Source organism: Synchiropus splendidus, chromosome 1 (genome assembly GCF_027744825.2).
Source record: "Synchiropus splendidus isolate RoL2022-P1 chromosome 1, RoL_Sspl_1.0, whole genome shotgun sequence".
In the NCBI taxonomy this organism is placed as follows: Eukaryota; Metazoa; Chordata; class Actinopteri; order Syngnathiformes; family Callionymidae; genus Synchiropus; species Synchiropus splendidus.
In genome coordinates, this window is record NC_071334.1 from 43,507,242 (window position 1) to 43,529,077 (window position 21,836).

Here is a 21,836-nt window from a genome sequence, read left to right on the forward strand (position 1 = left end):
TGTATCTGTCATATATCTAAGTAGGTCAAACAAAGAAAACTGATTAACTGCTGGCGCTCCAGGCGTGGCCTCCGTGACACTATCACCTCGGTAACAACCTTTGGACCACACTTCGACAATAATGCCCCAGATCTCGTCGTCTTCCAGTCCAACTGTCGGATCAGAACTGTGGTAAGTAGATCTTCAAATCACTCCGTGGAGACATGCTTATCATGTCATCCGCCTAAGTGTTGACAATGTTCTACAGCAGCCGTGCATGATGGTGATGTTTGCTTTCTAAAGGGGTTCGGTGGGTGTCCTGGTTTGGGATACAATCCAGCTCTCCCCTCGGGAGCCATAACCTCCACCAGACTCGTTTCCAATGGCGGAATAACAACACCTAGTGTTGGTGTCTGGAAGCCATGGCAACAGTGCAGGACAAGGTGAGGTCTCTTGAGCTCTAGGGAAGGTCGGCGTTTCATGCTAGATCTAAAGAGTGTGAGTGATTGAGTTATAGTTTTTGCAGCAGGTAGAGTACACACAGGAATTCTTCCAACAAAAGTCAGTACATTTTCAAAATAAATCACTAGAGGAACCAGTCAGAGACATGCGTGTGGTTGGTAAAGTAACTTTCTTTTTCCTGTGATGCTGTTCTTCTTTGGAGCGCCAACAATATTGAGGTGTTCCATTTCTCACGTTGGTGACACGCTCTGCCTCATCAACGCCTCTGGTGTGACTACATACAGGTGTGTGGAGCCGCTGCAAGGCTTAGCCGCATTTGCTCTGATTCCAGAGTTTGTTTCACATCTTGTTTTCAGAACGAATGAACTGTAGGTTGCATTGTAATTGTGCGGCCCGGCAGCCACATGCAGCTCAGCTTATGTGGTCCTCATGAGGTCTCAGTGAAACTACAAAATAATATTGTACTTTTACCATCATTCATTACTATTTCACGTTTTCTTTCTTCATCCATTTATCTTTATCCATATATATATATATATATATATATATATATATATATATATATATATATATATATATATATATATATATATATATATATATATATATATATATATATATATATATATATAAACCTCCAGATCTTGGAATGCAGACTTCACCTAGATAAGAGAAAGCTACTTCCTTCTTTCTAGTTTTAGTGGCTAGGTTTGGCTCAATGGCTCAGTTATCGGTCTCAGATAAATGTGGCAGTTAAATGACATGCAATGCAGTGTAACAACAGTATAATTATTATTCATTTCTCATTCTCAGTATTCTGGGGTGACAGGGAGCAGATGCCTATCTCATCAACCAAAGAAAAGGAGGGGGGGGGGGGGGGGGGGGGGGTTTGTAAGCAACCTATGTTTGTTTTTTTGGACTATGGGAGGAGTGCCAGCAGGAAGTGTGGGGAGGACATGCAGAATGACAGCCCAAACTCAGATCATTTTACTCCTTTAATACACACATATTAATGTAGTGAGTCTTTATTACTCATCAGATTTTATTAGAGAAAAGAAGTGTATTCTAAGAACAGTATTTACAGTATATGGAGGGCTGTGTGAGTCGTCCTACACCACAGGGCTGGCTGCTGTGCTCACCAGCAGGTGATCGCCCTTATATGGTACGATCCTCCTGGTCATGTGACTTCAAAATGGTGGAAGCTGTGAGCTGTTTGTAGGCTGAGCATCACCACCGGGAGGAGAAGTGGAACAGGAAATAGGCAGGGAGTCACCATCCATGATCTAAGACACTGAAGATCAGAGACTCCCGAGCAGTGGTGAGTACCTGCTCTTTGTTCTGTGAGCGTTTTAGCAGGAGAATTAGGGTTTGTTCCTTTTTCATGCTCACAGTCAGGCAGACAGGAAGCAGGAGAGAGGGAGGGGCTGCTGTCATCAGCACTGGGCTCCTCTGCTTCACTGTGGCTTTGAAGCAAATTCATTCAGCTCCACTCACAGTGTATAAGAGACGGGTCGGTCTGTGGCTGCTGATATTGGTTCGTGCTGTGTGTAGACCTGTAAAAGGTGTCAAGTCAACATCGCAACTGTAAAGCAAACACAGTTTCCTTGTTCGCCCAGGAACACGTGACACGAATTTGCATCCTCACCAGTCCCTGCGCTGATGTGAGCATTTGAGTTGAGTGCCAGATAGAGGCAGCGCGGAGGGGGACTGGGTTTGTTGTGATGTAATGAGGACACCCCTCCCCCGGCATCTTCATCATCCACTTTCCCTTTCATTCACTCACCCCATCCTAGGTGGCCTTTACTCTCACACACTTCCACTCTCGCACCACCGGTCGTCTTACATGGAGGATGTTGTGATATTGAGATAAAGGTGCCCTCTGTAATGCCACCGCCCATATGTGACAAAGGTCGGCAGTAAGGCATCCTCTGACTTGCCTCCAGGACTGTAACATCAGTTGTCCTCTTAAAGGAGTGAAGGTTATTGCTCCATGTTAGCGAGCGTGTAGTGCGAACTCTAGAACTAGTCCTGGGATTTGAGACGCATTCTTCCTCTCAGAGAATGCGGTGTTGACAATTACGTCCAACCTCTGAAAAAATTCGACCTGTTTGGCGACTCTTGTGAATATCAACATCTGCGTGTTTGCTGCCCAGGTTGTCCCCTTCCTCTCACTCCATGTAGCTGGGATAATTGCATCACAACTTCAACAGCGGTAAACTGGGCTTCTCAGTCAAATGTGTTGGCTACATAGTGTAGCCCATTTAGCCTTTGACAATTAAGTGTAATACAAAAATACATGAACAATGATAACAACAGGGCCCAAACAGTAGCCTTGGCTCACTCCAATATAATAAGATTTATGGGAATTTTAACCAGAGGTCTGTGGATGGTGTCAGACACTAGGACCTCTAGTGTTGTTAACTCTTGCTAAGTTATACAATAGCAACTAAAGCCAATACACTCAGTACTGTCCAGAAGGTGAATCTGGTACACGGTGAGACTTTACTTACAACTTGGTGGCTGGTAACTTTATACCCCTATACAGTTCATGGCAAAGGAATAATGACTGTGTTGAGTGAGAAGTATTTTGCCATGAACACACTTATTCATCCAACAATTAATTTAAGTCTAGATTTGTCAACAAACATCAGTTCTGGTGGTAAAGGTAGAAGAACAGAAGTGTGATGTGGAGACAAACAAATGTTTTCAGGCCTTAACTGCAAGATAAAGAAAGTCTTTCAGTCTCAGCTGTCAGTCTACTTGGTGTGACAAGATTGTCAACATTTCCCAACTGCAGTGGCACTGGAACTTATCTGAAAACTATCAGTGTATGTACGTAGAAGTAGCACTGTGGAGGTACTGGAACATTTTTGTATGACAGGAACAACAAAACATTGTCTCCTCACTGAACCAAATGTACCTAAATTGTGATGAGACAAGTTGTTTTCTTCAGCTCCTTCATTACATTCATGTCATCATCTATAAGCTGTTTCATAGCTTAATGCCATTAATATTGAAGTAAAGTTGTCAAAAAAAGCAAAGCAAAAAACACACAATAATTCACCAATAGTTTAATGAAAAAAAGGGGGGAAAATGGACTGATAACTAAACTCAAGTGAGCGTAACCAAGACCAAAAATAAATGAACGAAAAAGAAGAAATTCATGAATAAGTCATTGAATGCAACATCAAAATCACTTAATAGCAATAGAAGAAGGACTGTCTTTTTTAAACTATCAAGTACTAAAAACACTAGTGTTTGTTGTCAAGACTGTGTCAAGACCAGAGCAAACCCTGACCAAGACCAATGAGGGCAGTAAGACCGAGACCGAGACCAAAGTGAAAACAGAGCAAACTACAAGTTTGTACCAATGAAATGATTTATTTTTGAAAAAGACTACCGCCTCTTTTGCTGTAAGAACTAACTGTGTGTCTACATGACTGGTGGACTTATGCTTCAGTATTCTGTATTCAGGTTGGTCTTAGTCTAGGTCTCTGTGTGCTGTGGTCTCAACACACTCTCCACTACCGCACTGTTCAACACACCAATAACAATGGAACTAACAGAAATGTAGCAACAGAATGCTAAAAGCTGTTGAGTGACTCGGCGGTGTCTTCCGTCCTCCACTGCTGGTGATGGTGTTTTATGCCTGCCACAATTTCCATTTATCCTTTCACGAAATGATAAATGGCAGTCCACGAGACACTGGGCTACATTCGGGGCCTCCTCTTGCACTGCCACTCTTAATTAAGATGGAAGCTGCTTTTGAGGATCAGAGTCACCACAGTCACGGCGGGTGATTGAAGCGCTCCCCTGGTTTGTTGTCATATCATGGCTGCTTCTTATTACTAATTCTAATTATGATCCTGCAGGTCCTCCAGGGGATGGACCTGGTGCCAGACACGAAAATGACTTCTGAGGCGAGCGAAAGTCGGCCAGGTAAGTGAGAGAGCGATGGACAAACTTTGAGAACGGTTTTGCCTGATCATGATTTTACCTCGTAGCTCCGCCCACCTCGCTCCCCCTGCAGGGGGCGCCCAGCCAAAGGAAGAAGCTGTCGGCTCCTCGTATCAGCCTGTCGCTGGACCAGAGCGAGGACGACTTGGGCGAGACGCCGGACGATCTGGACATTAACGTCGATGATCTTGACACCCCGGATGAAGGGGATTATCTGGATTACACAGACCATGAAATGGACTGGGACGGTGAGTCTGTCAGAATATCAACAGAGTTTCACGCACTGTTCCACTCACAACTTCCAAGTGTTCCCACCAACTTAGACACCAAACAGGTCGATACACTAACCCCTCCCTGCAGGTGTCATCTGGACTGAGCTCGAGAAGTAAAGCAGAAAGTACAATTGCAAATACATTGATGAAATATACTGTATGTATGTAGGAATGTAGGAATGTTGTAAGATGCTTCATTGTCAGGGCTGATATCCAAATGTTCCACTTGTATTTGTGTACTTATTGTGTAATTAAACAAGACAGAATTTAGCCATTTGACATCACTGCCTGCTCCTGTTCACCAAAATGATTTAAGGATGACCTGCAACAGACTGGCAATCTGTTCATTCGCCTCTCACCCTAGGTAGCTGGGTTCTGCTCCTGACACCTTCGCTCCTTATGGGGAGTAAGCAGAGGGGTGGATTGGACATTGCTCTAAGTCTGTTGTTTTGATATCTATATTTCAGGTTTTTACTTATCAAATATATTTTGTCAGATGCATTTTGGGAATTTCATGGTGATGCCACTTGGTTTGAAACTCAACACCATGTAAAAAATATGCATCAAGTTTGGAAAGATGATGCTTTTGCCCAAGTTAGTACCCACTGTCAATTGTCTTGTCAGTTCTTTATGATTCTAGAGTATCTGACAGTTTTGAACCAGTTGGATTCCCATCCCCACTTATTCAGCGTTGCATGTCAGTTCAGACGTCACCGACTTGACATTCAGTTAGTTTCATGAAAAACTTTCATTTTTATGTGTATTCCAGTTGAAAAAAATGATGTACAATTCAAGTTTTAGGTTTTTTTGTTAGTTTTCATGAACTATAGTTACCTTGGTAGCAAATGAGAATCTCTATATTACTTGAATCGATTTTTTTGGCACAGCCCACATTATCCTGGCAGGTTCATCCGACTAAATTAAATTCATATTTCTCTCCCATAGTTGGACAAAGCTGCACTTTAAACATACGTTTTTCTGGGCTGTCATGTAACCATCGTCACATTTCTGTTTATTACCAGCTGTTTCAGTCAAACCATGTACTGATATACTTAGTCAGGAAAGCAGGGATGGGCAATTGAATTTCCTAAGGGTCCATTGTGACCGTTGAAAGGGGCAGTCAAAACCCATAGAAAGGAGGGTAAGAGAAAACTGAAAATAAAATTCAAGTGATGACGTGTGATTATGAAATTACATTTTAAAAATGCACAGAAAATGTTGGTGGTTTGTTGTTTTATTTATTTGTTTTATTTAATTTAAACAACAAACCACCAATCTTTCCATTTAAAGATTCTCGATGTGTCTCATACATTTCAAAATCGACTTTCAATTCTGATGTATTTTAATAGCCAATGGAAAAGAGGAATGATTAGAAAAAATCAAAAACGAGAAAGTTACATTTCAGGTGCATCATAATGAACAAAAAACAATGCACAAGACAAAAACGTCAGGGACAATGTCAGTTTTATAGTTTTACCTTGACTCCAGGAGGGCCACATAAATACAGTCAAAGGGCCACATTTGGCCCCCGGGCCGCACTTTGCCCAGGTCTGAAATAAATCGTTGTTTCAAGTGAACTTTTGCTGACTTTTCCAGGGCAAAACATGGTCTAACTTAACAAGTCACTCCTTTAAAATGATTAGTTACAGGTTGTTGCGCTGCTCATACGCACGTGAATCAGTTGTCTATTTCTGATTCACCTCCAACCAATTGGCTGAGGTTAACTGGACCGACCTTGAGTGATCTGAACTTTTCACTTCACTTTTCGACAGTGAGGGATGAGACGTGGTGCACAGTGATGAACAGAGTGCAGGCGTGGTGGAAAGAGTGGAGACGACTGGCGTGTTATTTGGGCCGTCAGAGTTGTTGCTGCAGCGTGAAGCCAGAGGTTGTTTCCACGGTAGAGAGCGCCGCCATGATTGATGGGTTTGAGACAAATGCAACAGGCAGAGATGTGTCAGGGACGTTCTGGCGAGTGGTCGACTAACACAAATGTGTGCCGCTAATTGAGAATCCTGGTGCAAAGAGCTGCTACCGAGGAAAGTATGAAATCCTTCAGAGGAATCCAGGCTTAACCAAATGTATTTCTTTTTCAATCTGAATCCTTCTTACAGGATGACAAATAGCTTACAAGTGGGGTTTCTGCTCAAGTCTTGTAATCAGATTCTGGCTCCTTCCTCATCTTTATGACCGAGGGCTTTAAATCACTGGACAGTAAAATGCTTAGCTCGCGATCGCTCGCTCAGTCTATAAATTCCAGTTCTTTGCAGAATCAATTCAAGCGTCTCTTTCTGTGGTGTCAGATCCCAACACGGCCAACGGGAGCAGGACCAGCGAGTCCATCCCCACCTACGCCGCCGAGGAGGAGCGTCAGGATGGGAAACTGTGGCGGACCGTCGTCATCGGGGAGCAGGAACATCGGATCAACATGAAGATCATTGAACCGTACATGAGGGTCATTTCGCACGGAGGTGAGAACAAGATGGCCGTTTTGATTTCCCTCTTAAAACAGTGTGATCAAATCCTCACATGATTCAGGAGAAGCAATTACCTAACATTCAAACTGAATGGAAACTTTGGGCCAGTATGTGACCTCTTTTCACCCCGAATCAAATCGAAGAAGAAGCCGAGACACAGCTGACAATCTAGTGCCTCCTCTGCTGCTCCACTCTGGTCCAGAGAGGAACAGTTTAGATTCTCTCCCTCACAAAAGCTGCCTCTGTCAGTAAAACACTTCTGCCTGACAGATCATTGGTCCTTGGTGGATTTCTAATAAAAGTGTTGGAGGCAAAAAAAAAACTTTTTTCAGAATATTCCATATGCCGCCTCAGCAGTCTTAGACGATCACTTCAGCATGAACGACTGTCCAGGGAAACAAAGTGGGGAAGTCCTGTTTGAGATGTGGCGACAGACTTTTGTTTAATGCACTTAAAGCAGCCAAAGATTCAAGTTCTTTGACAGAATACTTAGCTTTTGTTCTATAAGTTCTACATTTCAGATTGGTGCAATGGATGAACAAGGTGTCTCTTAAAAACAAGGGACGAAGGCCCGTCATCATCCGGAGCCTCAGCAGAGCCCTGGTTCTCTCTATTGGAAGATGTTTTTGAGATCTACTGAGGGTAAACTCAAAGAGACAGAACTCGGTGTCACACACCTTTTCAGTCACTGCAAGCATTCTGAGGTAGGGTCCCAGAGTTTGTGGATTTGAAATGCTTATTGCTCCGTCTCTTGGGTCGTTTGGACGACAATGACGTATGACAGAGTAGTGCTCTCTGTATTATCTGTATATATCTGTAGTGCATCTGCATTGACTGTTGAGCTCAATAGAAATATCAACACGTGATCTTAAGCTTCTCTCCACCAATGATAGCAACACAGCTAGTCACAAACACGTGACAAACCAATTGAAATTCATGGTAAAATATATAGTTGGGGCAGGATTCGATTAAAAAACATAATCTAATTAATAAGAGAATTTGTGATGAATTAATCTCAATTAGTCACAGTTTAATGGTTTCAATTGGAATGAATTTGGTATATGACTGAATCAAATGATGGACCCGTACATACATTTAAACAACAAAATATTGTTTATTTTGCATCAGTTTGACAGTAGCACAATAAATCAGGATGGTGTCTATATTCAAGTTTTTATATCACCTTATTTAAACTAAAGCTCTTTTAATGTCTTGAAAATATTTGTATAAGAATTTCAATGTTATAACAATGTCAAATCCATTCAGAGTAGTAGAAACCCTGGCCATTGGGTAGTGAAAAACATCCCTGAACCAAAGCAAACAGATGCTTTTGTTTGCTTTGGTTCAAGGATTCCTCCATGTTTGTTGTTGTTGTTATCATCCTAGCTGTCACGTGTCTTGTGTCCATCAGTGTGATCAGTGGAGCAGGAACACCTTCGGGTGGAGAAAGCAAGAGTGGCCTTTTCTGTGCGGGGGGCTCTTTGGAAAAAGATTGGACAGGAAAAAATGTGTCTTTGGAGTGGATGACTGGAGAAATGAAAATGTTCAGGCTGAATAGACAGATCCATGAAGGATGGCATGGGTGGACGTGTAACTGCTCAGAGATGGAAGGAAGCATATATAGATGGATGCTATATGTGGATAGATGAGTTACTTCAATGGGGACATAAAGAGATGGCTGGATAGATGAATTTATAATGTCTAAGGTTTTGTTCCAGGAAAAGCGTAATGGATCCTTCATTGATAGAAGGTGGACTAAATAGATACATGGAGTGATGGACTTGAAGCTGGTGATGCTAATGGCTGCTGCTCATCCATAGTTATGTCACATGATCAACGAAATCCATCAAGGCTCGAGGACATGAGCCGACACAGTGTGCCTTCAAACCACTGTACAAACAGCAGCGAATCGGCCGATCCAAATTTAGCTGCTGTTTTTCCACCAGCTTCATGGTTTGAGTGAAATAGCGTTTTTGACAGATATTGAAGCAACACGGCTGTGGTGACTTTCCACCGTCTGAGACAAGAAGTCTCTCTGGGATAAATGCAATGGCTGCTCCAGTGAGGCTCTGGAGGATGGAAGATTGTGTGGAAGCTAATCATCAGGCTGGCGGGGGCCGCCATCAAAGTTTACGAGGGTCTTCCCTTTAATTCGCTACCAATCTGTGGCCACATTAAAACTGCCGGAGGGCTGAGACATGGTTTCAATGAAGGCCAGACTCCGACTTTCAACATATTGGCTCCTGGCGTTGGTGTGCTCCGGCTCTGAGATGAGTTATTGGCTCGAATCAGTCCTCCAACCACTGCACTGTGGTCGTCTCTCCACAGGACTCTGTTGCACGCACTGAAGTGAATCACTTGGAAAGAGTCTTTCACTGATCATCACTGGCTCATTTTCAACTCTGATGATGAATGAGGGGGTGAACAAAATGGAGATGTGCAAGACAAAGATGGGATTCACTTGAGGGAAAGAGAAAACTCTCTTCAATGTGATACAAATTCAGAAACCCTTTTTCTCATCACTGAATTTGATTGTAGCTTCCAGTACCTCCGGAAATCTCTTGCAGAAGTCGACAAAAGGTTTGTAAAAAAAAGAAAACTAAAAAGTTCTCTGATTAAAAAGAATAATCATATACAAATACCAAGGAGTAATTTTGCAGATGGTACTGTGGCACCAACATGTACTGTACTTTTCAAAAGTTACAGTTGTGTTAGGGTCAGTCCAGGGACCTCCCTGGCAGCGCTGACCCTGGTGTACACGCAGAACCATGTGAAACAGAAGGATGACATGAAGGAAAACTCCAAAGAGATGCATGTTGAATATTCAAACATACTAAAGGTTTAATTGCTGAAATGAATCTTTTTTTTTACCTATTGAACTTGAATTTCTACTAGATGCTAGTACATGTGTGTGAAACTTGGTTTAAATGACCTTGATGAATGTTTGTAGGTTACTACGGCAACGGCGCCAACGCCATCATAGTGTTTGCTGCCTGTTTCCTGCCTGATAGCGACAGAGAAGACTACCACGAAATTATGGAGAACCTCTTTCTGTGAGTAAACCATTTTACATTCTATTACATCTCTCTTCCTTAAACTCCCATAAATCGTATCGTGTCACTGATGAGTGCTGAGCTCGACGCTGACTGGGTCAAACGCTCTAGGTCCCAACACTGTTTTCTGGACTATAAACCGCAACTTCTTTCTCTTGGTCTGAACCCTGCAGTCTTACACAACAACATGGCTAATAAATGAATTTTACAAGGTCAGAAGCCTTGAGCTGCCAAAATATTGAGCCTTTTCACATCAAACCGATGCAATCGCAGGCGCTTTATTTACCTTAAAACGTTCAAAATGTTTTTGAGCGTGTTAGCCCTCGTTTTCTGCCAACAGAACTGATCTCCTGGAGGACCGGAGATAGGAGGCAGCAGCTGAGACTGGCTGTGGTGTCGGAACTTAGCACCCGTGGCTCATAGTAATAATATAAGTATGTCATGTGTGTGAGTAAACAAGATACGTAGACTTTTTTTCTGGCAAATTTTGACACTGCTACTTCTCTTTGCTGCTTCAACTTTCCTGTTTGTTAATGTTTGAAACCTGTGGGTATTGCAGTCTATTTCCGATCCAGTTTGAGGCCAAAGGTTCGTGAACAGCAGCGGAACGAGGCCAATGGTTGCAACTGGTCCCTCATTGTTTTTAAGTTTCTTCACCATGTCTTATGATGCTCTCCATCTTTTGGGAAGAACAGGCTTACATGCTCACCACGACGATTACTACATCCTGTCGCCATACAACAGTTCAGCACTTCCTCTCTGTGTTTATCACGATCCGACCAAACAGGCAAAGTGAAGAGTGAGAGTGAAGAGGTTGAAAGATCCCAGAAGACAGTGCAAACCAGACATTACAATCCGGGCAAGCGGAAGGCAGAGGATGGCATAGAGGTCACTGACAACATCCAAGATTCTGAGTAGAACAGGTCAGGTTTTTGAGATCCTGAAACAAGAATGGATGTGGTGACCAGGTGAATGATGAGTGTGGAAGCTCAACTGAGCCTGGACTCTGGAGTGACAGAACTAATAGCAGACAATATCTGTGATAAAAGCACAAGAGAAAATGGTGCCTTGTTAATTGATCTGGTTTTAACATCAAGATGGGTTGTTGTTTTAAAGTGTAGCTTTTATCTACTTCTTTGCCATGAGTGTCGGTGGAGTGGCGTTTCACTTTGTGTTGTCACACTGTGGACACACACTTGTTGACATCAGTGAAAGTGAACTCTGTTACCCCCTGGTTTATATATCGTTGCCATGCTCCCCTTCACCAGATCTAATGGACTGACAGGCCATCGTTCCATTGTAGGGAGTGGGGCAGCTGCTGTTTTGACTGGATGGACGCTGTTCACACCACTTCCGCTAGGTAGTGACATATAGACACTAGCTGGATGAAATGACACCTCTTTTAAGATGGCGGACTGAAAATGAGATTTGCTCATAAAAAATTCAAGCTGCCGCGAAACAAAGAATTAATCACTAATGTGTCACTTCATTCCAGGAGTAGTTGAAAAGCAAGGAGGCTTGTGGAACAAAGAAAAGTAAAATGTCAATTCACAGGGTGGAAAAATGAGAGACTTTTGACTTTTTCATTTTCATTTTCACCCAGAGCTACATTTTGTCCCCATCGGGCTGCAGGGCATGCTGCACCATTAATACTTAAATGCCCAATAAAAAATTCAACTGCAGTCTACAGTGTGGCAGCTGTGAACCCACAACTCAAAAACTTGATTCTCTAAATCTTATCAATTTAGTCCTGACTGAAGAGCCGTGTTTGGACACTGAGATCCTGATCCTTCAGGTTGTTTCTGAGAGATTCTGGTGAATGCAGTTCCAGTGTTTCGAGTCTGTAGGTTGTGCTGCCAGAGAGCTGCGGGTTTGAATCTATGTTAGGAAGAAGAGCCAGGTGCTGAGCTGTCTGCTGAGGTGATAACCATCAGTGAATGGCTCTGTCAGCCGTACTCTGACACTGAACCAGACAGTTCCAAGAAGTTGTTAAACCTCCAGGATCAATTATCAAAAATGACTGAAGGAAAAAAAAGGCAGGCTCAATATTGTCGATATTTTTTGGCAGCTGGCGCGACAAAGCAGCTCACTGCTGGAGAGAAATGAGAAAGTGAGCGATCCTTTGGCAGAGAGGTGTTTTTAGAGAGCGGGAGATTGAGAAGCTGACAAAACCAAAGGAAAGGATTAGAAGCACAGGAAGAGCTATGAGGCAACTTCAGCATGACTGGATGAAAGGGGAGAAATAGTTCAAAAATGAAAGTCCGCGTTAAATGTTGTCTTCTATTTCATCATGACATATTTTCTCTCAGTCCGCTCTCCTGCTTCGAGATTTTTTTTCATATAAATTCTTTAAAATCTTCTGCAAGAACAAATCAACACATGCTGTATTCATATTTTCAAGCCTCTTCAAATGCTGCCATTCAATCTCTGAAATTAGGATTACATTGCTCTTCAGCTAAACAGGGTCAAAGTTAACAAACAAGCGTAAACATCATTGAGTAGATCTGGAGAACTGTAGTACCAACCTTGAGCTAAGCGTCTTTTTATTTTGTCCACGTTTGAGCAATTGAAATTAAAAAAGTCTAATTTAATTTAAAAAAAAAACCCTATCTCCACTTACAGCCTGATCTGAATTAACCACTCCCTCTCTTATAAAATGAAAAACATAACACATTCCAGTGAGTTCAAAAGGACATATCATTGAGGTTTGATGATATTTAATGGGTTAACAGGTGCCAGAGCCCAATGATTTTTCACAGAATAAGCAGTTCCTCCAGCCTCTGAGGGCATGAGAATCTGCTCAGCTGTAAGCACTGTAAGTTCTGTCAATCCATCTTCACAACACCAAGAAGCTATTTTCAAATGAATAAAATAGAACAAATAGTTGTCGACTACAAGAATGAGGCCAAAACTCGGGAGCATCTTGACACAGCGGTCCTCAAGTCAGCGTCTCAGTTGGGAGTTAGAGTGACCTCACCTGGTTTGGAGCTCACATGGTGAAATGCAGCTAACTGACGACACTTCACTTTGTGTTGTTTTTGATTGACCAACAGATGTGTGCAAGCAGCTCTCAGCATCTTGATGATTGAGTTGAGTTGAGCGGGCGCTTTTTCAATGAATAACACATTTCAACTTAAATTTCAACTTAACTTAAATTAATATAACTTGGTAGATACTAACATTTAAAGTTGTGTTTTGATTTGACGCTGCTCATTGTGTATGTGTGTGGGTGGAGGGTTTGAGGGGTAAGAAAAACACTATAAGGCCCCTTAAAAGTGATGACTGAGGGCTTGTTACCAGCTCATGGCCAGGAGCGCTATATTTGTGTCCCTTTAATCTCACACGGTGTAGCTCATCCCAAAACACATATGACTATATATGGGGGTTGACGCCGCTCCATGAGTAAAACCTGCTTAGCTAGAAAAGAACTGGAAGAGTGCAAACCCACAACACAATCTCCCACTGACAAAGTTCCCTTCAAAAACCTTGGATAATGTTAAAAAATCCTTTAAAATGTCCTGGATCCAGACAGTGATCTGGAGCAATCACATATTTCCTGATCATTTCCAGCAAATCCCTCCGTAATTCTACGTTACTATACAGACACACCAACACTTTTGAAAGCCTAACCTCACACCTTAGCATAGGTCATAATTATGGCCAGTTTCATGTTTCTAGCTAGCATGCTAGCTACAATACGGTAAATGAGTTAAAGTAAAACATTCACATTGTGAATTTAACCACATAACTCATGGCGTTAGCAAACCAGAAAAAACATGCACTTGGACCAGAAAGGTCCACAGAGCAAGTTGCAGAAGTTTTGCTCATGAAGCGCATCATTTGCGAGTGTACTTTGCAAGGCCACCGTGAGGTTGGATAAATCGGCGGAATTTTGGAAGCGGCCCTCTTTGAATCATTTAATTATGACATTCATTTGCAATGGCTCTTTGAAATGCTAAACTATTTGAAGCAGGGTTTGTCCTTGCAATCCAAGTCTCTGTGGGCACAAAAATCAGACTTTGTTGAGTGTTGTCTGCGGCTGACACTGGGAGGTGGAGCGCCGTCCTCCTCATGCTAACTAGCGCACGGTTCCAGACACATGACATAGACTCAGCATTCAGCTCATTCTCTGGCAAAGCCTTTTTTCCCTCCATCGTCCCTCAGGTATGTCATCAGCACGCTGGAACTGATGGTAGCAGAAGACTATATGATTGTCTACTTGAATGGAGCGACGCCACACAGACGGATGCCGGGTCTGGGCTGGCTCAAGAAATGCTACCAGATGATTGACAGAAGGTCTGCGGCAGCCTGATGTGTCTTTATTTAGAAAGCGAAACATGGAATCTCTCTGATGGTGTATTGTCCTCAGGCTCAGGAAGAACCTGAAGTCCTTCATTATTCTCCATCCGTCGTGGTTCATCAGGACAATTCTAGCCATCACCAAACCCTTCATCAGGTAACCATCACTTCCTGTCACTTTGTCCGACCTGAATCCCAGAGGAGCTTTTGAAACTGTTCTTCTGCGTTTCAAACTTTTATGATAGTTTCTCATTTTGTTTCTGTATAAAATGTGTTTTTCACACCACATTCTCAACTCTATTACGAGTATATCAGAGGGACAGCACATGTGGCCAGGTGTTTAGGAGACAAAGTCAGAGAGGCTAGATGGAGATGGTTTGGACATGTACAGAGGAGAGAGAGCCAGTACATTGGTAGGAAGATGTTGAGGTTGGAACTGCCAGGCAGAAGGTGGAGAGGAAGGCCAAAGAGGAGATTGATGGAGGTGGTGAAGGAGGACATGAGGTTTGTAGGTTTGAGAGAAGAGGAAGCAGTGGACAGGGTGAGATGGAGGAAGATGATCCGCTGTGGCCACCCCTGAAGGGAGAAGCCCAAAGGAAAAGAAGAATATTCTCAGTCTTTTACATGCATTTTGGTCCCAAGAGGCAGGAAATAAAAGAATTATAAACAGATGTGTATTCATGCTGTTTGCACGAGGAATGTCATTGTAAGCACTTTTGTCTCAGCACCAAGTTCAGCAGCAAGATCAAGTATGTTAACAGTTTGGACGAGCTGCGAGACCTCATCCCGATGGAATACATCCAGATCCCTGAGTGCATCATTAGGTAACTCTCTCCCATCAAACCTCAGAAAGTTATCTCCACAGTAACTTCATATATTCCTTCTGTTGCATGACCTTTCACCCTCAGCCTCGACAAGGAGCTGAAGGAGTCGGCGGAGAACTCAAAGTAAGTAGCAAACACCACTCTATTCCTCAGTGGTCCTGGTGGCTTCCCCTCCATCCGTCTGCTGATCCCTTGTTTATTAGACGGCTCACTTTTAGATGAGAGGGACTCCGGCTCCTGGACACGGACCAATCGGTTTTGGCTCCGGTCGTGGTTACGCGGAGGAGTCGAATTAAAAGTTGCTAAAGATGCTTAATGCATCACTTTCATCTCATTTATCATCGCGCAAGTATAAAGAGCTGCTTCCACGGACAGAGTGATCTATTACGCCGATAGCAATGCACGAACAAAACCTCTGGCTGATAAATGAATCTCAGATTACATCTATATCCAGCGCTGCACTGCAATTTTAACCACGGGAACAATGTTTCCACTGTATAGTTCAAGCTCAAGAACGAATTTGAGAAACTACACAAAACACAACATCAAAACACTCATGAATGAAGTTCAACGAATCGAAGATATGAAGACTTTTTACACAGTAGTTTGTTGGCTCATGCAAAGCTACTTGTACTGACTTACCTAGACAACATGTTTTCAAAGTTGCAAAGCAGCAGAGGGCCATGTGATTTATCAAGCTTTTGAATGTAAACATCGCATCTTTATTTTGGACGTATGGTGCATTCAGCCTGGGTGTGTGGGTGCCGCAATTGTAATGAGAACCTGGTTTTGAACTGCCCATCTCTGGTGTGACAAAGCTCAGAATCCTGCCCTGTTGCACCACACTGGAACAGAGTCTCGAAATGTTATCACGCAGCAGCAGCTTCTATTTTTCATTTCTGTTACGTTCATGACTCACATTAGAGCAGTCCTTGGTCTTGGACAAAACATTATGTTTTGATGAATAAGTTACAGAATTCAAACCACTTGCTGGCAGCCAAGGAACAAACAGAAAAAAAATCCTTTTATGGATGTACTGCAACACTCCAACTGCAACACATCTTTGGTCAAGCATTCAATAAGACTCAAGTGAGGTTACTTAGGCTGCGTCCCATTTCTCACCCTAACACTGGGTTGTGCGCGTTCACATGTCAATGTAGTGTGTCTCAGTACTCCTCAGACTGAGGGCACTCGCCGTTCACCACTTGAAATGATCCCTTCAAACCGAGGGAGCTCCGGAGCTGACTTGAAACCAAGTGGGAATATGATGTGTGGATAGATTTCCAGGATACCAAAGTACTTTATTTAAAAACAATGTTGGACAGGACAACAGGGACATTTTAGTAGCGAGGACGACTCTTCCGTTTGTTGACTTTATTTTTTATGTTTTTATTTCTTCTTAACAAACAACAGTGGGATAACATCCAGGCTAACGTTAACATCCTCACACCTCTAACAGATCTATCACCGCAACATAGTGGAGAAGCCCATTTCTTCTGTGTTGGTTCACCAAACCAAGTGAGATGATCAGCACCGATGCAAGAGGTTGCAAACAGCTGGCATTTCTAAAACCTCTCCAACACTGGATATGCAGGAAACAAAACACAGCACAGCAGCCAATGACATAGTGTCGTTACGCGTGACGTCATGAAGCGTTGTCCCAATTCTTAGGGACGTCAATCACTTCACTTGGTCGCCAGGGGCGCTTCATAGTGGAGGGCGCTCACGGCAGTGAACGACAGCGTGATCAACAACTCTGCAGAGACAGACAAAACTACATGTCTCTCTCGTCCACCTGGACTTGTAAACGAAATCTTGGTTGTGAGGCCCAACCCAGTGCAACTGAACCAAGTAAACTGACCGATGGATAGATGGCTGACCTGATTTTTCTCCGCCCCCTCCAGAATGAATAGTTTCCTGTATGGCCCTGAACCTCCGGCTGCAGGGAGGACAAGGTGAGGACGAAGCTCACACCTGATGCAGGCCTCTCCTGCGGCATCAAGCCTCTGTCATGGTTCTGTTCTCTTCCCTGCTGCAGAGTGAGTGAAGCCGGAGGCTCTTAGGACCCTCAGTGGTCTCCTGCTGGCCACTCCGGAGAGCTGACTGGTGAAGCAGTTGTGTGTGTTTGTCACATAAGTAGACACAGGAGTTTAATACAAAAACACATTGATACACTGAAGAATTAAATCTCAGATCGGCAGCACACTCACCTGCAATCTGGACTGGTGAACAGTGGAGTGTGATGCTCGTCAGCCCCGACGGAGCAGCATCATTGTTCACGGCTGCTGTACGAAACGCAATTACACACTAGAGAGCCGCTGAGCAAATCCATTTGTCGACAGTATCGTCGCATAGTTGAGTGCATGAGAAGCAGTCAAGCAATAATCGCGTCATTTACTGGTTTCACAGCCGCACTCTTTTAGATTAAGAGGCAACTTGAAACAATAAAAGCACCCATGTGGCCAGAAAGCAACCTGGAACTACTTCAGCCAACACTCCTGTCTTTAAACTCAGTGTCAGTGAAACTTCCAGGCCTGTATCTTAGCATCACAAGGACGTGTGGACTGACTGAATCATTTGCTTCTACTTGAGAAAAAAATGCTTTCTTTTTCTAAATGTCAACATCTATTTTTGTTTTTATTTATTATGTCACAATGTTAATTAAGCAAAACACCAATTTAATATATAAATAAACAAATAAAAGAAACATGAAGTTTATTTTTGAAAGTGTAATATGCAGATTTGAATAATAAAATAATTTCTCTTCATATAAATTGAGTTAGTTTATTGTAGAATAAATCAGATTTGTATCAGTTAAGTTAAAAAGATGAAAAATGCTGAGAAGCTCGATCTAGTTCAGGAAACTATATAATATATATAATAAAATAATATCTAGAATGAAATATTTATGCCAATTGAAAGTTGGGTTTGATTATGAGGAAAGTGACTAAATCAGATGTTGTAAAAACCTAGATTAATATATAGTGATGTAAAGTAAGTCTTTCACTATATATATATATATATATATATAAAGGGAACTACCCAAGTGAATCCATGATTCTGTGACGTTGAAGGGAGAAAGGTAGCAGGGTTCATTTTTTTTAAATATTTAGCAAATCTGAAGTGCTTTTTCTCCAGTGAAGACCAAGAGAATCAGGGAGAATTAAGTTCACTGCAGGATCTACGTGAAGCTCTCGATCTGAAGATGTATTTTTGTCACGTCATTGCCAGTTTAGCTGTTAAATTATCAAGCGGTGCCATTAGACAAAAATCCCAGAATAGTCTCTGTAAAGCACAATGTTGTACTTGTGTGTGCGTCTGTGCATCAGTGCATGTCATGTAACTTCCAAGGCACTTCTGACGACTCTGGAAAGTGCAGAAGAAAACCTGTCTAGTCATGAAATAAAGACAGAAGAAGTGTCACATCTCCTGCAGTTGTTCTTTGGTGAATTGGATGAGAAGATGAAACACCTTCACAAGGTCGTGAGGACTTTATATGTCATTACAGCAAACACCAGTCAACACACCACTGCACTGCAGATGGATAAAACAGACAAACGAAGAAATGAGCAGCTCAATCAGAAAGAAAGAAGATACAGAATGTCAACAAGTCCATTGCATAGATACTGGAGCTGGACAGATAGCAGTGAAAGGCAGCGTGAAGCTGCAACATCTGGTCCAAGGTCCCCCTTGTGGTCATCAGACAGCAGGAAAACCTCCAAAAGCAGTTGCCTTGCCCAGGGTGGAAGGGAGTCACTGCCCCGGGAAGATCACTGCTAGCACTCTATGAAGGGAATGTTTCTCACAAATGAGGAAACGGTCATGGAGACGCTGAAACAGCAGACTAGTGTTGTCATGAGGCCGTGTGGAATCTCAACCAGGAGAGGCTGAGAGTAGAACTAGTGGCTCCTCTGCATCAAACAAAGATAGTTTCAGTGATTTGTTTCCCAATTCTTGCTAAGCATCATTTGGAACATGAAGCTTTGCTTCTCAAAAATGTGTTATTAAAGCATTTCGCCTCCAAAATGAAATGACTGGTAACCAGTGTATCCGCAGTGTTTGGCGTAGGCACTGGTCAAATTTAGAAATCCTAACACGGTCAATCTTATTATTACGTACACAAACATGAGCGTCTCCACACAAAGATGGCCTCCGACGGAATAGCCAACCTCATCTGTAAGTGTAACTTTCGTCATCATACTCCAGCTCGTCCTCATTGTCATCGGCCAGCTGTCCATAGCGGAACTTTCTGTACACAGTCCCATCCTGGCCCATGTAAACAATGTCCTCATCGTCATCATCATCGTCGTCATCTTCGTCTTTGCTCCCTGTCCGCCGCTCTCTGAGGTCAACCAACTGCGATTCCTGGAAGTGACCAGCGGAGGAGCTGGCGTGGCCACTGTAGGACGTGTTGGAGGCGGAGCTGAACCCTCCGAATCCGCCGCCACCGGAGCCGAGCTTCTCGTAGCCGCGCGGAGGAATGTCAGGGGGAGCTCTCTTGGAGCGTGAGTGTCGGATGATGAAGACGATCGCGACCAACACCAGCACCAGCAGAACGCAAGCAATGATGAAGACAGTCAGGTTTCCTCTGATCTCCTCCTCCTCCTTGTTTCGGAAGGCCAAGTTTGTGCTGAGGATGCACTCGCCTGGGAATATGAAAGGAAAGGTTTAACATCTCTGATCCGGGATGAAAGGCTCAAATTGTTAACCATCATGGAGTTGCACAGAATGTTTCACAGTTTCCCACTAAAAATCACTGATCTGTTCACCACCTCCAAATCTTTACATGGATCTACAACACTCTTCAAGATGGCTAAAACTGTGTTTGTTGCCTGTGTTCGTTGAGAGGAAGGAAAGAAATAGCTCCATGTGTCATTGACAAAAAGAGATATTTTTTGCTGTGTCATGGTCAATAATAAGCAAGACAGGATTTTAAACTGGCTGGTCTTCTGCCTTTGGCGAGACCTAAAACAGGCAGGAACAACAGATGGCGAGCTGGAGCCTTTTCTGTTGGAATATTCCGTTGTTTGCTTACTGGTCACTCATTTCACTGTTTTCTTTGCCTCATTATTTGGAAGCAAAGTTGTCAGTTATGAGAACACGATAGCGCTATGCTGCCAATGTTTATGAGTGTGCTGGAAAATGAACTTCATCACGCTTGTAGGATTCTAATTTTACAAGGTCCGATGACTCACAAACCCTGAAGCTTTTCACTTGCGGCTCACGACACCGACTCGACGAAGCATTTTAAAGACTAGAGAACAAGAAAATAACAACTTAAAAAAAGAAGAGAATAACTATGTCGATGTGATTTATGAAGCTTTATAGATCAGATGATGATGGGACGAACAAGTAATATGAATAAGTAATATACAAACATGTGTGTTCAAATGTCAAAAACATTTTCACAAATATTTTTTTCACCATATTTCTTTTTTCCCCAATGTACATTTAACAAAATGACACGTCAAAATTTTGAGTTCCTTCATTATGGTCATTTAACCCCCAGGAAGTGAGATCTTGCAGTACGAGTATCAAGCTCACTCACCTAAGCTGGCAATTTTAAAACACTGTTACTGGCAGTGTAAAGCAGTACTACTGTAGTATCCCTAGTATTGACTAAGGCAGCCCCCAGGGGCCACATTATCTACTGTGACGTATTGGGGGCCATCAAGCCAAATGAAAGGAGGTGATGAAACAAAATATTATGGCGATTATATAAATTACTTTTTTTTTTAAATAAGCTACAATTGTTTTTTTTCTTATTTCATTCAAAATACATTCCATTTAAACATTCTCATTCTGTCCAATACATTTCAAAACATATTCCAGTGTATTTTAATGGCCTGGAAATAAAAAAAATAAATAAATGAATAAATCAAATTGAAAAGGAGGAAAAGTGAAATAAACCGAAATAAATAAGTCATATTTGAGATAAACTTAGGATGAACTCCAGGAGGGCTGCATGTGACCTTCAGGCAGCTCTTTACCCAGACTAAAGGCTAATTTGCCACTTTCCCATCTTTCGTCAAATTTCCTTCCATGTGCATCGTCTGGTATTTTTATGTATTCATTATTTCCATCCTAAACGCACTACGGACTACCCAAACTAAGTGCCTTCCACCGTGGTCTGGCCGTGACAGCTCACTCCTGGCCTCATCTGCTCATCTCTCCTTTTGCTTTCAACTCCCACCTCTGGTCCTAGTGCAGTTGCAGCAGTCCTCTGGTTGCCCTGTGGCCTGGTCGTCCAGGTGGCAGCAGAGCAGACAGCGACCTCCGGCCTCCAGAATGGCCGGTAGGGGACACGCGGTGCAGTTGGTGGGCCCCGGCCCTCGGCACTCCTCGCAGGAGACGTCACACTCCTCACAGGAATGCCCCGCGCTCTGGTGAGGGATGAAGCAGAGGGATGGCAGTAGCAGCTTGCAGCGCAGACACTCACTCATCCTTCAGTGGGAGTTCACCTGATTCCTGCATTTGCTAACGTGATAAATGTTGCAGCCTGATGCCTCTCGG

At 42.9% G+C, this 21,836-nt stretch overlaps 2 protein-coding genes across 5 annotated transcripts in view; one reads left to right on the forward strand and one right to left on the reverse strand.

The window, feature by feature from the left end:
* Nucleotides 1-41: 41 nt before the first annotated feature.
* Nucleotides 42-18,737, forward strand: prune2 (prune homolog 2 with BCH domain). 4 transcript variants are annotated; one of them, XM_053848501.1, is made up of 12 exons: nt 42-171; nt 283-422; nt 4,314-4,380; nt 4,446-4,646; nt 6,974-7,141; nt 10,098-10,200; nt 14,365-14,496; nt 14,570-14,656; nt 15,225-15,323; nt 15,408-15,446; nt 17,228-17,278; nt 17,362-18,737. In XM_053848501.1, exons 2-12 carry the CDS (start codon nt 402-404, stop codon nt 17,384-17,386), a joined length of 993 nt encoding a protein of 330 aa, XP_053704476.1. In that variant the 5' UTR covers nt 42-171; nt 283-401; the 3' UTR covers nt 17,387-18,737. The 4 variants fall into 4 exon arrangements, with proteins under 4 accessions (XP_053704476.1, XP_053704495.1, XP_053704504.1 ...); XM_053848520.1 differs by lacking the exon at nt 283-422 and having other exon boundaries at nt 133-171; XM_053848529.1 differs by lacking the exons at nt 42-171; nt 283-422 and adding an exon at nt 471-725.
* Nucleotides 18,738-19,038: 301 nt separating this feature from the next.
* Nucleotides 19,039-21,836, reverse strand: part of pcsk5a (proprotein convertase subtilisin/kexin type 5a) — a 35,838-nt gene continuing 33,040 nt past the window's right edge. The window contains exons 36-37 of the mRNA XM_053869512.1: nt 21,517-21,706; nt 19,039-19,969 (exon numbers count right to left, since the gene is read on the reverse strand). Coding sequence (XP_053725487.1) covers nt 19,494-19,969; nt 21,517-21,706 — 666 coding nt within the window. The 3' untranslated portion in view covers nt 19,039-19,493. The remainder of the gene's footprint in view (nt 19,970-21,516; nt 21,707-21,836) is intronic.